General features: G+C 38.1%; 1 protein-coding gene across 2 annotated transcripts in view; it reads right to left on the reverse strand.

Annotated features, from left to right (window-relative positions):
- ATAD2 (ATPase family AAA domain containing 2) overlaps positions 1-14,793 on the reverse strand; it is a 71,796-nt gene that overhangs the window by 53,092 nt on the left and 3,911 nt on the right. For both annotated transcript variants that reach the window (XM_019932043.3, XM_019932044.3), the window contains one exon: positions 6,145-6,293. In XM_019932043.3, coding sequence (XP_019787602.2) covers positions 6,145-6,293 — 149 coding nt within the window. The remainder of the gene's footprint in view (positions 1-6,144; positions 6,294-14,793) is intronic.

The raw sequence follows: 14,793 nt of genomic DNA on the forward strand, positions 1-14,793 counted from the left end.
TTTTAAATCCTATATTTTATAATACTACAAACTAGGACCAAAAATTAAATCAGCTTGTAGGGTAAATACTTAGAGTTACCTAAAAACCAGTGAAAAAATAGCGTGAGAATACCTGTGCTTATATATTGTTATGGCTAAACAAAGGCTGAGAACCCTGTTGTGAAATTCAATGATATACAGCTGTGTCTCAGTAACAGCAGGGGATTGGTTCCAGGACCCCACATGGATACCAAAACCCGAGGATGCTCAAGTCTCTTATATAAAATGGCATAGTATTTGCATATAACCTCTGCCCATCCTCTTTTATTTTTATTATTATTTTTTTTTTGCGGTACGCGGGCCTCTCACTGTTGCGGCCTCTACCGTTGCGGAGCACAGGCTCCGGATGCGCAGGCTCAGCGGCCATGGCTCACGGGCCCAGCCGCTCCGCGGCACGTGGGATCTTCCCGGACCGGGGCACGAACCCGCGTCCCCTGCATCGGCAGGCGGACTCTCAACCACTGCGTCACCAGGGAAGCCCCATCCTCTTGTATTTTTTTTTTAATAAATTTATTTATTTTTGGCTGCGTTGTGTCTTCCTTGCTGTGCGTGGGCTTTCTCTAGCTGCCGCAAGTGGGGGCTACTCTTCATTGAGGTGCGCAGGCTTCTCTTGTTGCAGAACACGGGCTCTAGGCACGCGGGCTTCAGTAGTTGTGGCACGTGGGCTCAGTAGTTGTGGCACATGGGCTCTAGAGCGCAGGCTCAGTAGTTGTGGCGCATGGGCTTAGGTGTTCCGCCGCATGTGGGAACCTTCCCGGACCAGGGCTCGAACACGTGTCCCCTGCGTTGGCAGGCAGATTCTTAACCACTGTGCCATCAGGGAAGCCTGTCCTCTTGTATACTTTAAATCACCTCTAGTTTACTTATAATACCTAATACAATGTAAATACTATGTAAACAGTTGTTGGTGAGTGGTAAATTCAAGTTTTGCTTTTTGGAGATTTCTGGAATTTGGGGGGAGGGGATATTTTCAATCCACTGTTGGTTGAATCTGTACATGCAGAACCAGTGGATACAGAGGGCCAACTGTATGCGTTAACTTTTAGCTAAACAGAATTAATCAGAACGAAGTATCTTACTTAAAACAAGAAATGAAATCCTTAGCCTAAGTATTTAGGTATAACTAAACTATTAAGCACTGAGTAAAAACAAGACAATGTGTTTTATACCACAGGGATATAGTGGTCCCACATCCTTGAGGACCTATAAACATGTTACAGAACTTAGTGACATGTTCATTTCCTTCTCCGAACATTTGCTGGCTACAATCTTTACATGACATGTAGAAAGAGTCACATTTGTGAATCAGATATCCCACCTACAAACTGGTATACAGAATCTGTTGAATTGCAAAGAAGACCTTCCAAAGCTTAAACAAAGTATCCTTCTCTCATCTTTTTCCCCAAATCCACTGAGCAACAAAGCAGTATGTCTCATTAACCTATTTTTAGGGGCTCAATTTTCCATACTTGGATAGGCTATATTAATCAACCTATGAATCAAGCAATATTTGCAAGTGTGCTGGTTAAACCCATGGAGTTTCAAATGGGACACTTTAAAATAAAACAAAACCATCTTATCCAGAAGAGCTAACTCATGTGTCCTCCTAACAATGTAAGTCATCATTAATTCCTTATCTCTTTTGGAACACAGGTAAGAACAAAGAACAAAATAAAAAACCTTTCAGCAATCCATCTACAGATCAAGGTCTAGTTTGTTCACAGGCTTTTCTCATAGAGGAGACACTCCCTCCATACCATGTAGGTCTACACTTTTATAAACCAGACCCCCTATCAGGTGCTAGGGATACAAAGACTAAAGCAGTGTTTTTTTTCTGGGTTTTCTTTTTTTTTTTGCCTGTAGGGGAAGGGAAGCACTTTTTACCCTTGCAGGGGTTGCTATACTTGTTCTTAAACAGCTAGATAATAAGTATTTTTGGCTTGTCAGTTTCTGTCATAACTACTCATACAACTCTAACAGTGAAGCAGGAATGCAGCCATAGACAGAAGTAATGGGCATGGCTGTGTTCCAATGAAACTATTTACCAAAACAGGAGTCTGGACTTTTGTCAACTCCTGTGAATCTGATGAAAGCTATGGATCTTTTCTCCCTAGAAAACTGCATATACATATACAAGTTTAAACATTACTTCAGAGGTTTCATATGCCCCCTGAAAACCATGATTACTGGACCTAGTTAAGAACTCCAGGACCAGACAAATATATATCCTGCTCTCAAGGCACAGTTATTCAAATCTTTATTATTCTAACAGTCTTGGTCCCCTGGTCTTTGAGCCCCAAATAGATTTAAAATAAAGGGGTGAGGGGTAAAAAAACATAGAAAGGAAGTTAGAGATTACTATAGTCAAACTGGCAACAGCAAAAAGGGTCACCATGATAGGAAATAAGAAAACTACATAAGGCAGAATTCAAAAATACTATAGACTACTTTATATGTCTTATACAAACAGATCCTGGTGTTACTACTATATAAAATTATCGTCTTTGTAATAATGATGTGAATACAGGGAGTTTTTTTAAAGATAGTAATTCTTCTTTTAAAGATCAGAAGAAATATAAATGGCCAGCCAATAAGCACATGAAAAAATATTCAACATCATTAACCACCAAGGAAATGCAAATGAGAACCACAATGAGATACTTCATACCCACATGGCTAAAACCAAAAGGACAGACTATGGCAAGTGTTACTGAGGATGTAGACAAATTGGAATCCTCATGCACTGCTGGTGGGAATGTAAAATGGTACAGCTGCTTTGGACAATGTTAAAACAGAGTTACCGTTTAGCCCAGCAATTCACTCCTAGGTATATACCCAAAAGAACCAAAACCCTATGTTCACACAAAAATTTGTACACCAATGTTCATCAACTAATGAGTGGATAAACAAAATGTAACATTCATATAATGGAATCTTACTTGGCAATAAAAAGAATGAAGTGATGATAGATACTACAATATACATGAACCTTCAAAACATACCAAGTAAAAGAAGCCAAACACGAAAGAACATATGTCGTATGATTCCACTTGTATAAAATATCCAGAATAGGCAAATTCACAGAGATAGAAAGTAGACTTGTGGTTCCCAAGGGGCTGGGGATGGAGGGATAATGCGTATGGTGTTTCTTTTGGGGTGATGAAAATATACTGAAATTAGATAGCAGCAATACTTGTACAATACTGCAAATATTCTAAAACCACTGAATTATACACTTTAAAATCATGAATTTTAATGGTACGTGAATTGTTATTTTAAAATAATTAATAAAGATAGGAATTCAATAAATTTTAGAAGCAACCTCATTTAAAAACACCAAGTCACTCATTTTTAAAAATAATATTATCTTAAAAAATATTTTTGTTTGTTTATTTATTTATTTATATTTTTGGCTGCGTCGGTCTTAGTTGCAGCACGCAGGATCTTCATTGTGGCATGTGGGATCTTTGTCGCAGCACGCGGGCTTCTCTCTAGCTGTGGCATGCAGGTTTTCTCTCTCTCTAGTTGTGGCGCACGGGCTCCAGAGCACGTGGGCTTTGTAGTTTGCAGCAAGCAGGCTCTAGTTGCGGTGTGCAGGCTCAGTAGTTGCAGCGTGCGGGCTTAGTTGCCCTGCGCCATGTGGGATCTTAGTTCCCTGACCAGGGATCGAACCCGAGTCCCCTGCATTGGAAGGCGGATTCTTTACCACTGGACCACCAGGGAAGTCCCACCAAGTCACTCATCTTTAAATCAGGATTAAAAAAGTACTTATTTTAATACATTCCTTTAATACCTAACACAATGTTTCACAGACCTGAGTAACATACAGAGCCTTTTAAAGAAAAAGACTTTTGAGGATTTCCAATATTAAGTTTTTTATGATTATGTACAAGCCAAACTAGATATAAATAAATTCATTTAGGTTTTATACAAATGAAACTATAAAAACAACTACCAACAAAAATATTAACGTAATACATTGGAGGTTTTGCTGAAACAAATGAGCCATTTGCTGTGTGAATGTGGTTCAGACTGCTATGGGTTTCTCTTGAGTTTGGCATGTTATGTATTATGTTTATTGTGTAACATGATGACTCAATTCATCCATTTCTCTTTATCTGAAGTGCTCCAAATCTTCATTTGAACAGCACATCATGACATCACATCACGTGGCTTTCTCTTGGAAGCAGATGCATCCTTTATGTATTAAGGTCAGACTCAGTTTTTTTTGTTTTTTTTTTTAATTTATTCATTTTGGTTGTGCTGGGTCTTAGTTGTGGCATGTGGGACCTTTGCTGCGGCATGTGGACTTCTTGGTTGCAGCATGCAAACTTCTTGGTTGCGGTATGCGGACTGCTTAGTAGCGGCATGCATGCAGGATCTCGTTCCCCGACCAGGGATCGAGCCTGGGCCCCCTGCATTGGGAGTGCAGAGTCTTACCCACTGGACCACCACGGAAGTCCCCAGACTCAGTTCTTATCTCCAGAACCCGAGATAACTAAAGCAGTACTACTTGGTACCAAATAGTGCCTGAAATTTTATGGCTATTCTCTATGAGGTAGCAATTTAGATGATTCAGAATATTTTTTCTTCAGATCATGAAATAATCTTTAAATTCTCATAGAGAATTCACGGAACCCACCAATCCAACCCCATGCCAAGAAGACTTCAAGTTTCAGAAATACTGGGGTAGCTTAAATTGTATTTCATTGATTCTAAAAATTGTACATTTCCCCCCCATTTTACCATCTCTGAAATTGGGATATATCTTAACTACTGATGGTATGTCATAGTTTAACTTTCAGTGTTTTTTTCTTTCTTACTGTCTCATAAAATAATGCTGTGTGTTTCAATTGTTGCTAACTTGGATTCCATGAAATACAGTAGGTATTCCATGAATAGTGGATGAAACAAGATGCAGATTTAAATATATACAATAAAAGACCAAGTATGTAATTGAAAAAAATAACAGTACCAAAAAGAAACTTAAAAGGGCACAACCTCACTTATCTGGAAAATCTGCTACACAAAATAAGAATCGAGCCAAAGCAATCTTGCTGGGGAAAAAAACAGAGCTGGAGGAATCAGGCTCCCTAGAGCCCGCACTCCGCAACAACAGAAGCCACCACAGTGGCCTGCGCACCGCAACAAAGAGTAGTGCCCACTCACTGCAACTACAGAAAGCCCTTGCGCAGCAAAGAAGATCCAACGCAGCCAAAAATAAATAAATAAATATTTTTTAAAAAAATTCTATTTGAGAGTAAGATGGTTCTAGTTTTCTACGTCATTACGAGTAAATTCTTTGTGAGAAGAATTAATGTAAAAACAATTATTTCATCAAATTTTATTATAATTGGCACCCCTCTCCCAATTCCTGTTAAGCCCACCAAAATGGGGACAAAAGTGAAGGTTTTGAGCTAATTAAAGTTAGATTTAAATTTGCCCTGGACCAAATAAACCCAATTTCCATGAAGTACATACTTCCTAATTCACTGAAATTAATTCCTTGAGTATTAAAAGGTAATTCATGCCATCTACCTCAGGGTTCTTGAGAAACAAAATTTAAATATGTATAAAGCACCTAGTCAAAAAACCACTGAACCACTAAACAAGTCAAAAAACAAAAACAAAGCCATGTTCTGCCTCCTATGTGAAGCCTTAGAAGAATACCAATAGAGATATTCATAAATGACTTAGAATTGATGAAAAACTTGACAGTAAGTAATCAGAAATATAACTACTATTTTGAATAAAGGTTTTTTACAGACTATGAAGCAGAACTACATATCATAAGTTATAGTCATAAACTCTCTTTAGATTACTCAAGTACCCAGAACTCATCCTATATCAACCAACCTCTTCAGTTGCACTCACACATATCACAGATACCATCTTTGAACAAGAAAATAAAAACAAACCTGACCGGAGGACATATTAAATTTTTAATTCAATAACATTCATTTAGTGCAATTTCATCTCAAATAAATTACATTTTACAATCTGGACTCTTGATGACCAGTCAAGAACACACTTAAAAATTAAATGCAGAACTTAAATTATTACTTTAAAACTATTTTGAATTAGCATTTAAGCATCTTGTATTACCTTGTAAAATGCCTGCCATTAGTATGTTTCTCCGTTATTTCCATATTCTTATCAAAACTAGAATCTGAAGAATTCTGTGCATTTTTTCTCAAGCACCTTAAAGCACGTGTCCGGTGGTAGGTTTCAACTTCCTTAACTGAAGACCCATCCTTTAAAAAAAAATTAAGAAAGACATCTAAGTTTTTCTTCAGTCAAATCCCCAAGTTAAACTCCTAAGATCTGTCTCTGATTAAAAGTTTTAACAACTGCTTTCGGTGCACAGTATCATTTTTGCATCTCCCCAAGAAACGAAAATAATTAATCTCTAGAATAATCATTTTACAATGAACAAATATGAGCAATGTCTATGAGGTGGCTAGTATAAGATTTATTAATGTTTTATAGTTCTACTTCACAACAAGTAGTCTCCAGTGATATTTTCTACCACTGATAAAAAGTTGTAATAGTTCATAACGGTAAGTACTCCTCTATTTTACGGACAGAAATTAGAAAGATACGCATACACCATGAAACCACTGGAAACAACCCTAAAATGACTGGACTGTCAGAAGTGTAATTTGGTTTGGATGACAAAAAGGAGTAATTACTATCTCACCCAATTTCACCCACATAATGTAAAAAATGAATTTAGAGACTGTTTAGGTACATTAATTTCTTCTAAAAACCACAGAGCTCTATTTAACTTTATTTTTGCTCAAGAGACTACAGGCTCTCTAAGTTACTGGGTTGCTTTATGAGCTACAGAGGTTCTGTCATAAAGTATTCAAAATTTCATACATGCCTCTTAGAAATCATACAGAGGATACTTTTACGTTAGAAGAGAAGGCAAATGTACCTAACAACTCTATAATCCTATGTCTTACTACTCTAAAAACTTATAATTTTAGAAAAACAGGCAGTGTTTTTTTTAAAAAACAATAAAACATCAGTGCCCCCTTACCCCATGCACCTCAGGCTGGCTTTACCTGGTCATTTCCTTATATTTTATTAAGATATTTTGTCATTGAATTTTGTTTCAGGAAGAATATTTGATTGGTTCAAAGGTAAAGTAAGGATATTTACACCACAAGGATCTGTGCAAGAATTAGACAGGTTCTCAAAGGCATGAGAGGACAATTAAAAAAATTAGTTTCTTCATAAGGTATTAAGTGATACGTATGATTTGTTACTTTTATCAGTGTACCTATATTTCAGGATGTTTCAAAAAAGAATAGCTATACATTTAGGTAGGTGTATTATTTTTTAGATGAATACCTACCTACATCTTAGATGGGTGTAGTGTAACATAAGACTTTCCAAGGAAAATTGTAAGGGTATCTATTTCCACTCTCTCAACTTCCATGTGTACTTTTTTCTTAAAATGGACCTAAGGGCTTCCCTGGTGGCGCAGTGGTTGAGAGTCCGCCTGCCGATGCAGGGGACACGGGTTCATGCCCCGGTCTGGGAAGATCCCACATGCCGTGGAGCGGCTGGGCCCGTGAGCCACGGCTGCTGAGCCTGCGCGTCCGGAGCCTGTGCTCCGCAACGGGAGAGGCCACAACAGTAAGAGGCCCGTGTACCACAAAAAAAAACCCCACAAAAAACCAAAAAAAAAAAAAAAAAACGGATCTAAGAAGGCATCTTAACACAGGCATCCTCTTTCATTTACCTTTCTCCCATTTTACAAAAGAAAGTCATAACTCTCACTCATTCTGAATCTTACTATTGTGGGCTGCTTCAAGGCATTAAAAACCTTCCTAAAGCCAAAGAAAAACACTAATGTAGGTGTTAAGCGAATGAATGACTAAGCTAGGCAACAAATCCTTTCCTTTGTTAGGTGGTTTCCAATTCTTCCGCTTTTAACAAAATTGAAAGGAGATCTAATCAAGCTAAGAGACCATTAAAAATGTTTGGCAAGTGATTTTCTGCTTATAAGCCAGAAAAACTGAGTGGCACTGCAAATATAATTCCCTTCATTACTATCTACTTATTTATATGAACAATGTTTCTCAGTGCTTACCTTTATAAAAACAATGAAACTAATGACAAAACACTCTTCAGCAATAAATAAGATTCATCCACAGGGTAGGGGGAAGGGTAAGCTGTGACAAAGCGAGAGAGAGGCATGGACATATATACACTACCAAGTAAGGTAGATAGCTAGTGGGAAGCAGCCGCATAGCACAGGGAGATCAGCTCGGTGCTTTGTGACCGCCTGGAGGGGTGGGAGGGAGGGAGACGCAAGAGGGAAGAGATATGGGAACATATGTATATGTATAATTAATTCACTTTGTTATAAAGCAGAAACTAACACACCATTGTAAAGCAATTATACTCCAATAAAGATGTAAAACAAAAATCAAAAAACAAAAAAACAACAAAAAAGATTCATCCACAGATACTTAAACTAACTGGGTGGGCAGGGAGACTTAAACCACATGAAATCCTAATAAAAGATTACTTCCTATGTTTAATCATTTTTAATCAAAATAGATACTTTTTTGTTTTGATCAATTGAATGTTAATAATGATAATTCAATACACAAAAATTTTATTTCTTGGAGCTCTGTCATCATGGAAAAGTGGAAAAATCCAACTTTTGTTTTATAAGTATGAAAGGATAATTAATAACTGACTTTCAAGCATGAAAATATATCAAGATAAAATGCTGTGGGTTAAGTGGATTGAAAATACAAATTAAAAGAGGGAAAAAAAAGAAGGTAAAATTTCTGACTACTAAGAGAACTTGTTCATGTATTAATTTTTTTTTTTTTTTTTTTTTTGCGGTACGCAGGCTTCTCACTGTTGCGGCCTCTCCCGTTGCGGAGCACAGGCTCCGGACGCGCAGGCTCAGCGGCCATGGCTCACGGGCCCAGCCGCTCCGCGGCACGTGGGATCTTCCCGGACCAGGGCATGAACCCGTGTCCCCTGCATCAGCAGGCGGACTCTCAACCACTGCGCCACCAGGGAAGCCCCATTTATTAATTTTTAATGTTTCAAGACAGGTATCAAATAACTATAATTTTTACATTCCAGTGGATACTTATAAAAGTGTGATGTAATAGTTTTATTTTTTAATGTCAACCTTAAAAAATGACAGAAATGATCCCTTTGTAACTACTTAAACCTATGCGGGGGGCGGGGGAGACCTTACATCTAAGGTCAGCTTAAAAATGTAAAAGCTGGTACTTCCCTGGTGGTCCAGTGGTTAAGACTTCACCTTCCAATGCAGGGGGTGCGGGTTAGATCCCTGGTCAGGAAGTTAAGATCCTACATGCCTCAGGGCCAAAAAACCAAAACATAAAACAAGCAATATTGTAACAAATTCAATAAAGACTTTTTAAAAAATGTGAAAGAGATTATAGAGCTAAAAAAATTTGGAAATGCAGGGGAAAACTTTCATGACATTGGATTTGGCAATGATTTCTTAGGACACCAAAAGCACAGATAACAAAAGAAAAAACAGATAAGTTGAACTTCATCAAAATTAAAGAACTTTTGTACAAAGGACATTATCAGTAGAGTGAAATGGAAACTCATGGAACAGGAGAACATATTTGCAAATCATGTATCTGACAATGACAAAGGACTGATATCCACAATATATAAAGAACTCCTATACTTTTAACACCAACAACAAAAAAAGATAAAAATGGGCAAAATATTTAAATAGACATTCCTCTGAAGAATATACACAAATGGTCAATACACATGAAAAGATGCTCAGCATGAGTAGTCATAAGGAAATGCAAATCAAGCCCAATGAGATACCACTTCACACTCATTAGGATGGCTATTATCAAAAACAAAAAAAGAAAATAAGTATTGGCAAGGATGTGAAGAAACTGGAACCCTTGTGTACACTGTGGAAAATGATATGGCAATTCCTCAAAAAATTCAACATAGAATTACCATATGACCCAGCAATGTTGCTTCTGGGTATATACTCAAAAGAAGTGAAAGCAGGGACCTGAAGAGATATTTGAACGCTCATGTTTATAGCAGCATATTCACAACAGCCAAAAGGTGGAAGCAATCCCAGTGTTCATCAACAAATGAACGGATTAAAAAATATATATATGTATATATACATATATATAGTACATACAGTGGAATATTATTCAGTGTTTAAAATAAAGGAAATTTTAAACACGCTGAAATAACATGAATGAACCTTGAATACATTATGCTAAGTGAAATAAGTCAGTCACAGAAGAAGTAAGGTTCCTTTTATGAAGCTCCTTGCCAGGGGCTGGGAAGAGGGAAAATGGGGTGTGTGTGTGTGTGTGTGTGTGTGTGTGTGTGTGTGTGTGTGGTGTGTTGGGTTTTTTTTTGGCGGGATCTCTGTTTCCCGACTAGGGATTGAACCTGGGCCACGGCAGTGAAAGGGCTGAGTCCTAACCACTGGACTGCCAGGGAATTCCCAGGGGAGTTAGTGTTTGATAGGTACAGAGTTTCAGTTTTGCAAGATGAAAAATTCTGCACGCAGAGGGTGGTGATGGTTGCAGAACAATGAATGTACTTATTACAAAACTATACACTTAAAAATGGTTAAAATGATAATTTTATGTTATCTATATGTTATCACAATAAAAAAAGAAAGTAAATGTCACTATATTCCTGGGGATAAAAAAAAAAAAGTTTGTTTCCATAGGATAAAAGAAAGGAGGAAGTTGCTAAATACCGGGAAAAAGATTCCTTGAGAAACTTAGAAGATTTAATCTTATAAGTGAATCTTTGATTTGCATAGTGAGTGGCTTAGTTCATCGTCCCTAAATAAGCACTAAGCATCAAGAAAGGCTCTCCTTAACAGCATGGAGAAAAAAACAAAACAGGTTTTTTGAGAGTCACCTATATAAAGGCGCATACTGGGGAATTTAAAAATATAACTTTCAAAAATGGTTTTTATAAAAGCAATATAAAAAGCAATACGTGCCCATTATAATCAGAAAAATGAAGAAATGTACAAAGATGAAACTGTCACCCTTAATTCCAAGCTACCCACAGATAACCACAGTTAACCTTTTGGTGCATAAACCATTCTTTTCCTTTGCAAACACATTCACACAATTTTAAAATTGCGATAATATTATTTATTCTTTGTTACTTTTTTCTAGTGATACAACCATTTTCCCATGTCATAAAATCCATTCTAAAAATCTTTTTACATGAATGAATAGTATTTCAGCCATTACATGAATTTAACAAACTGCTTAATGTATCATGTATAGGTAATCTGCAATTTTTTGTGTTATAAATACCTCTAGATGAATTATCTTTTTTTTTTTTTTTTTTTTTTCGGTACGTGGGCCTCTCACTGTTGTGGCCTCTCCCGTTGCGGAGCACAGGCTCCGGACGCGCAGGCTCAGCGGCCATGGCTCACGGGCCCAGCCGCTCCATGGCATGTGGGATCTTCCCGGACCGGGGCACGACCCTGTGTCCCCTGCATCGGCAGGCGGACTCCCAACCACTGCACCACCAGGGAAGCCCTGAATTATCTTTTGAACATCTGATTTCCTAAGGAAACTAGCACAGTTGTTAAATCAAAGTCACTTTTTTTTTTTTTTTTTTTTGCGGTACGTGGGCCTCTCACTGTTTTGGCCTCTCCCGTTGCGGAGCACAGGCTCCGCACGCACAGGCCCAGCGGCCATGGCTCACGGGCCCAGCCGCTCCGCGGCATGTGGGATCTTCCCGGACCGGGGCATGAACCCGTGTCCCCTGCATCGGTAGGCGGACTCTCAACCACTGCGCCACCAGGGAAGCCCCGAAGTCACATTTTAATACAGCTAATCAAAATAATTCTCAAGAGGTAAGTTAAACACCAACTAGTAACAGTAATTAACACTGGATGATAGAAATGGGTACTTTCACTATCTATTTTTTACATTTTTGCAACATTATAAGAAAAAATTTTCCTAAGAAGTGAAAAGCAAAGAAAACATACTTAGTCTGAAAACTAAACCTAGTGATGTAGTGTCCTCATTTATTCTTTCGCTAAAATCCACTTTAATATTGAGAGCACTGATTGTTCTTAAAAGTGAAGTTTAAAAGGAGAAAAAATATAGTTCATTAGATTTTAAGTCTGTTATAATGTTGCAGAATCAGTAAGTTAGAACAGGGAGCATGCAACAATAAGAAAAGTTTTTCCTCAAAGTGGACACAATTGAGAAACAAATATTCTGATGTTATTTTTCCACAAAAGATCAAGCTTAGTAAAGCTTTAAATTAATAAAAAATATGTATAGGAGTCATATTGGTTGAGTTAATTCAAGTTATCAATTCAACAAATGAAATTTAAACAGGATTTTTAAGATCACAGTTATATTACTGACATGAAACGTATTCATCCAGACTTGGGGCTTCTTGAAAGCCTAAAAAGCAGTGTATTCTAATGTACAATGGTATACACATTATACCCACATTACATAGTTGTGACAGCCCTCGTTAGCTTCATATTTAAACACTGGTGTGGTCAATTACTCATCATGGATCTACTCCACAAGTTCCAGCAATTTGCTTTCTAACCATACAGCTCTTCCAGTAGATCTAAATCTCCAAATAGCTAAAGCCAATGGCCTTCTCTACCTCATTCACTTCTATGATCACTCTGTTGTTTGCTTTGATCCTTTGTTTACATGATTTTTTTTTTTTTTTTTTGCAGTATGCGGGCCTCTCACTGTTGTGGCCTCTCCCGTTGCGGAGCACAGGCTCCAGACGCGCAGGCTCAGCGGCCATGGCTCACGGGCCCAGCCGCTCCGCAGCATGTGGGATCCTCCCAGACTGGGGCACGAACCTGCGTCCCTTGCATCGGCAGGCGGACTCTCAACCACTGCGCCACCAGGGAAGCCCATGATACTTTTTTTTTTAAACCTAATTCATCCTCTTCCCACCCTTAAAATAAAGCCATTGCTTCAGATCTTAAATATTCTTGTGTTTTGCTATGCACCTTCAAGGATTCAACTCTCAACTCTATATAGGTGACTCACAAAGAAAAATAGTCCTTACCTCTCACCGAACTCTGGCGTCATAGTCCCAAAGATGTACAGCTTACCTCTTCAGCTGGAAACAACACTGCCTTTGCTGCCTCTATCTGAACAGCTCTCAGACCCCTTGTAGTACTTTTGGACTTTTTCTCTCCGTGCCTCTTAATACCACCTTAATTTAGGCTCTGGTTTTCTCTCCTTTGGTCTGTTGTGATAATAATGTACTAATTAAGAGCCCAACCTTTTAAAGATAGACTGCCTACGATTGAACTGTATAATCTTCTCCAAGTTACATAGAGACCTTAGTTTCCATATCTGTAATGAGTATAATAATACTTTATTTGTAAACTTTTAAATTACTATACTTCAATTTAAAAATAGGGACTTTCCTGGTGGCACAGTGGTTAAGAATCTGCCTGCCAATGCAGGGGACACGGATTCGAGCCCTGGTGCAGGAAGATCCCACATGCCACGGAGCAACTAAGCCCGTGCGCCACAACTACTGAAGCCCGCGCGCCTAGAGCCTGTGCTCTGTAACAAGAGAAGCCACTATAATGAGAAGCCCGTGCACAGCAATGAAGACCCAACGCAGCCAAAATTAAAAATATAAATAAATTTATAAAAATTTAAAAATAATAATTTCGGGAAAACAAACAAAATAATAATAGTTACTTTACAGGGGAAATATGTGTGTGCATATTAGGTACCTTGCCTGGAACACAGCAAATGCTATGTAAATGGTAGCTATCAGTATTATAATCTTTTAACTGGTCTTCCAAACTCCAGATCTGTTGACTATAATCCATCCTAAACACTATCTCATCAGATCTCTGTTCTAAAAGTTGCAACTTCTAAGCCTAAAATCAAGAACCAGCGCAACACAAACTAACAAAAATGGACAATAATGGACTATTATTGTCACAAAACAAGTACACTCTCTCAAATGCAGAGCAGCCCACTCCAGGGAGCAACAGTCATCGCCACTTGTCAAAATATCCCTCTCCATGCTTTGACATACTTCACTGAACTGTACACTTGTCATTTTTGTGTTGTGATATGCTTCAAGTTTTAAAGTATCTCCCATAGGCTGTACATATCAGTGTCGAGTTTGGGATATTTTTCCAGGGTAAATAAACATACAATTGAAAAAAAAAACAACCAAAAACAGTACCTTCTACATACTACAGTGTTTCATTTTACCTAAAAACATACCGAAGAATAAAAACGTACATAAACACAACCCAAAAGTAACGTACAATCATCACCAAGAAAACCCCTACTACCCATCCTTAAGTATCTCTTCAGCATGAGAAACAACCCTAAATTTAATGAATCAAAGAGCCTCAGACCTGTGAAAGCACAGAAATAGGCAATGGCTAGCCTGACTCTGGAGGAAAAGGGCATCCAAACTTATAAATAGGAAGAAAATAAAAGCTTAAAAACCAAAGAAACAGATTTAAAACAACAATAAAATATTTTCAGGGAACCCATACAAGTCAGGGGGAAAACAAACCCTTAAGCGCAGTTGAGTGAGATCATATTCAAAAGGTAAAAGTAAAATGTGGTTGAAATTTCCCCAGCTGTCCAGCGGTTAAGACTCTGCACTTCCACTTCAGGGGGTGAGGGTTCGATCCCTGGTCAGGGAACTAAGATCCCACATGCCATGCAGTGCACCCAAAAACTTAAA

This window comes from Tursiops truncatus, chromosome 17 (genome assembly GCF_011762595.2).
Source record: "Tursiops truncatus isolate mTurTru1 chromosome 17, mTurTru1.mat.Y, whole genome shotgun sequence".
In the NCBI taxonomy this organism is placed as follows: Eukaryota; Metazoa; Chordata; class Mammalia; order Artiodactyla; family Delphinidae; genus Tursiops; species Tursiops truncatus.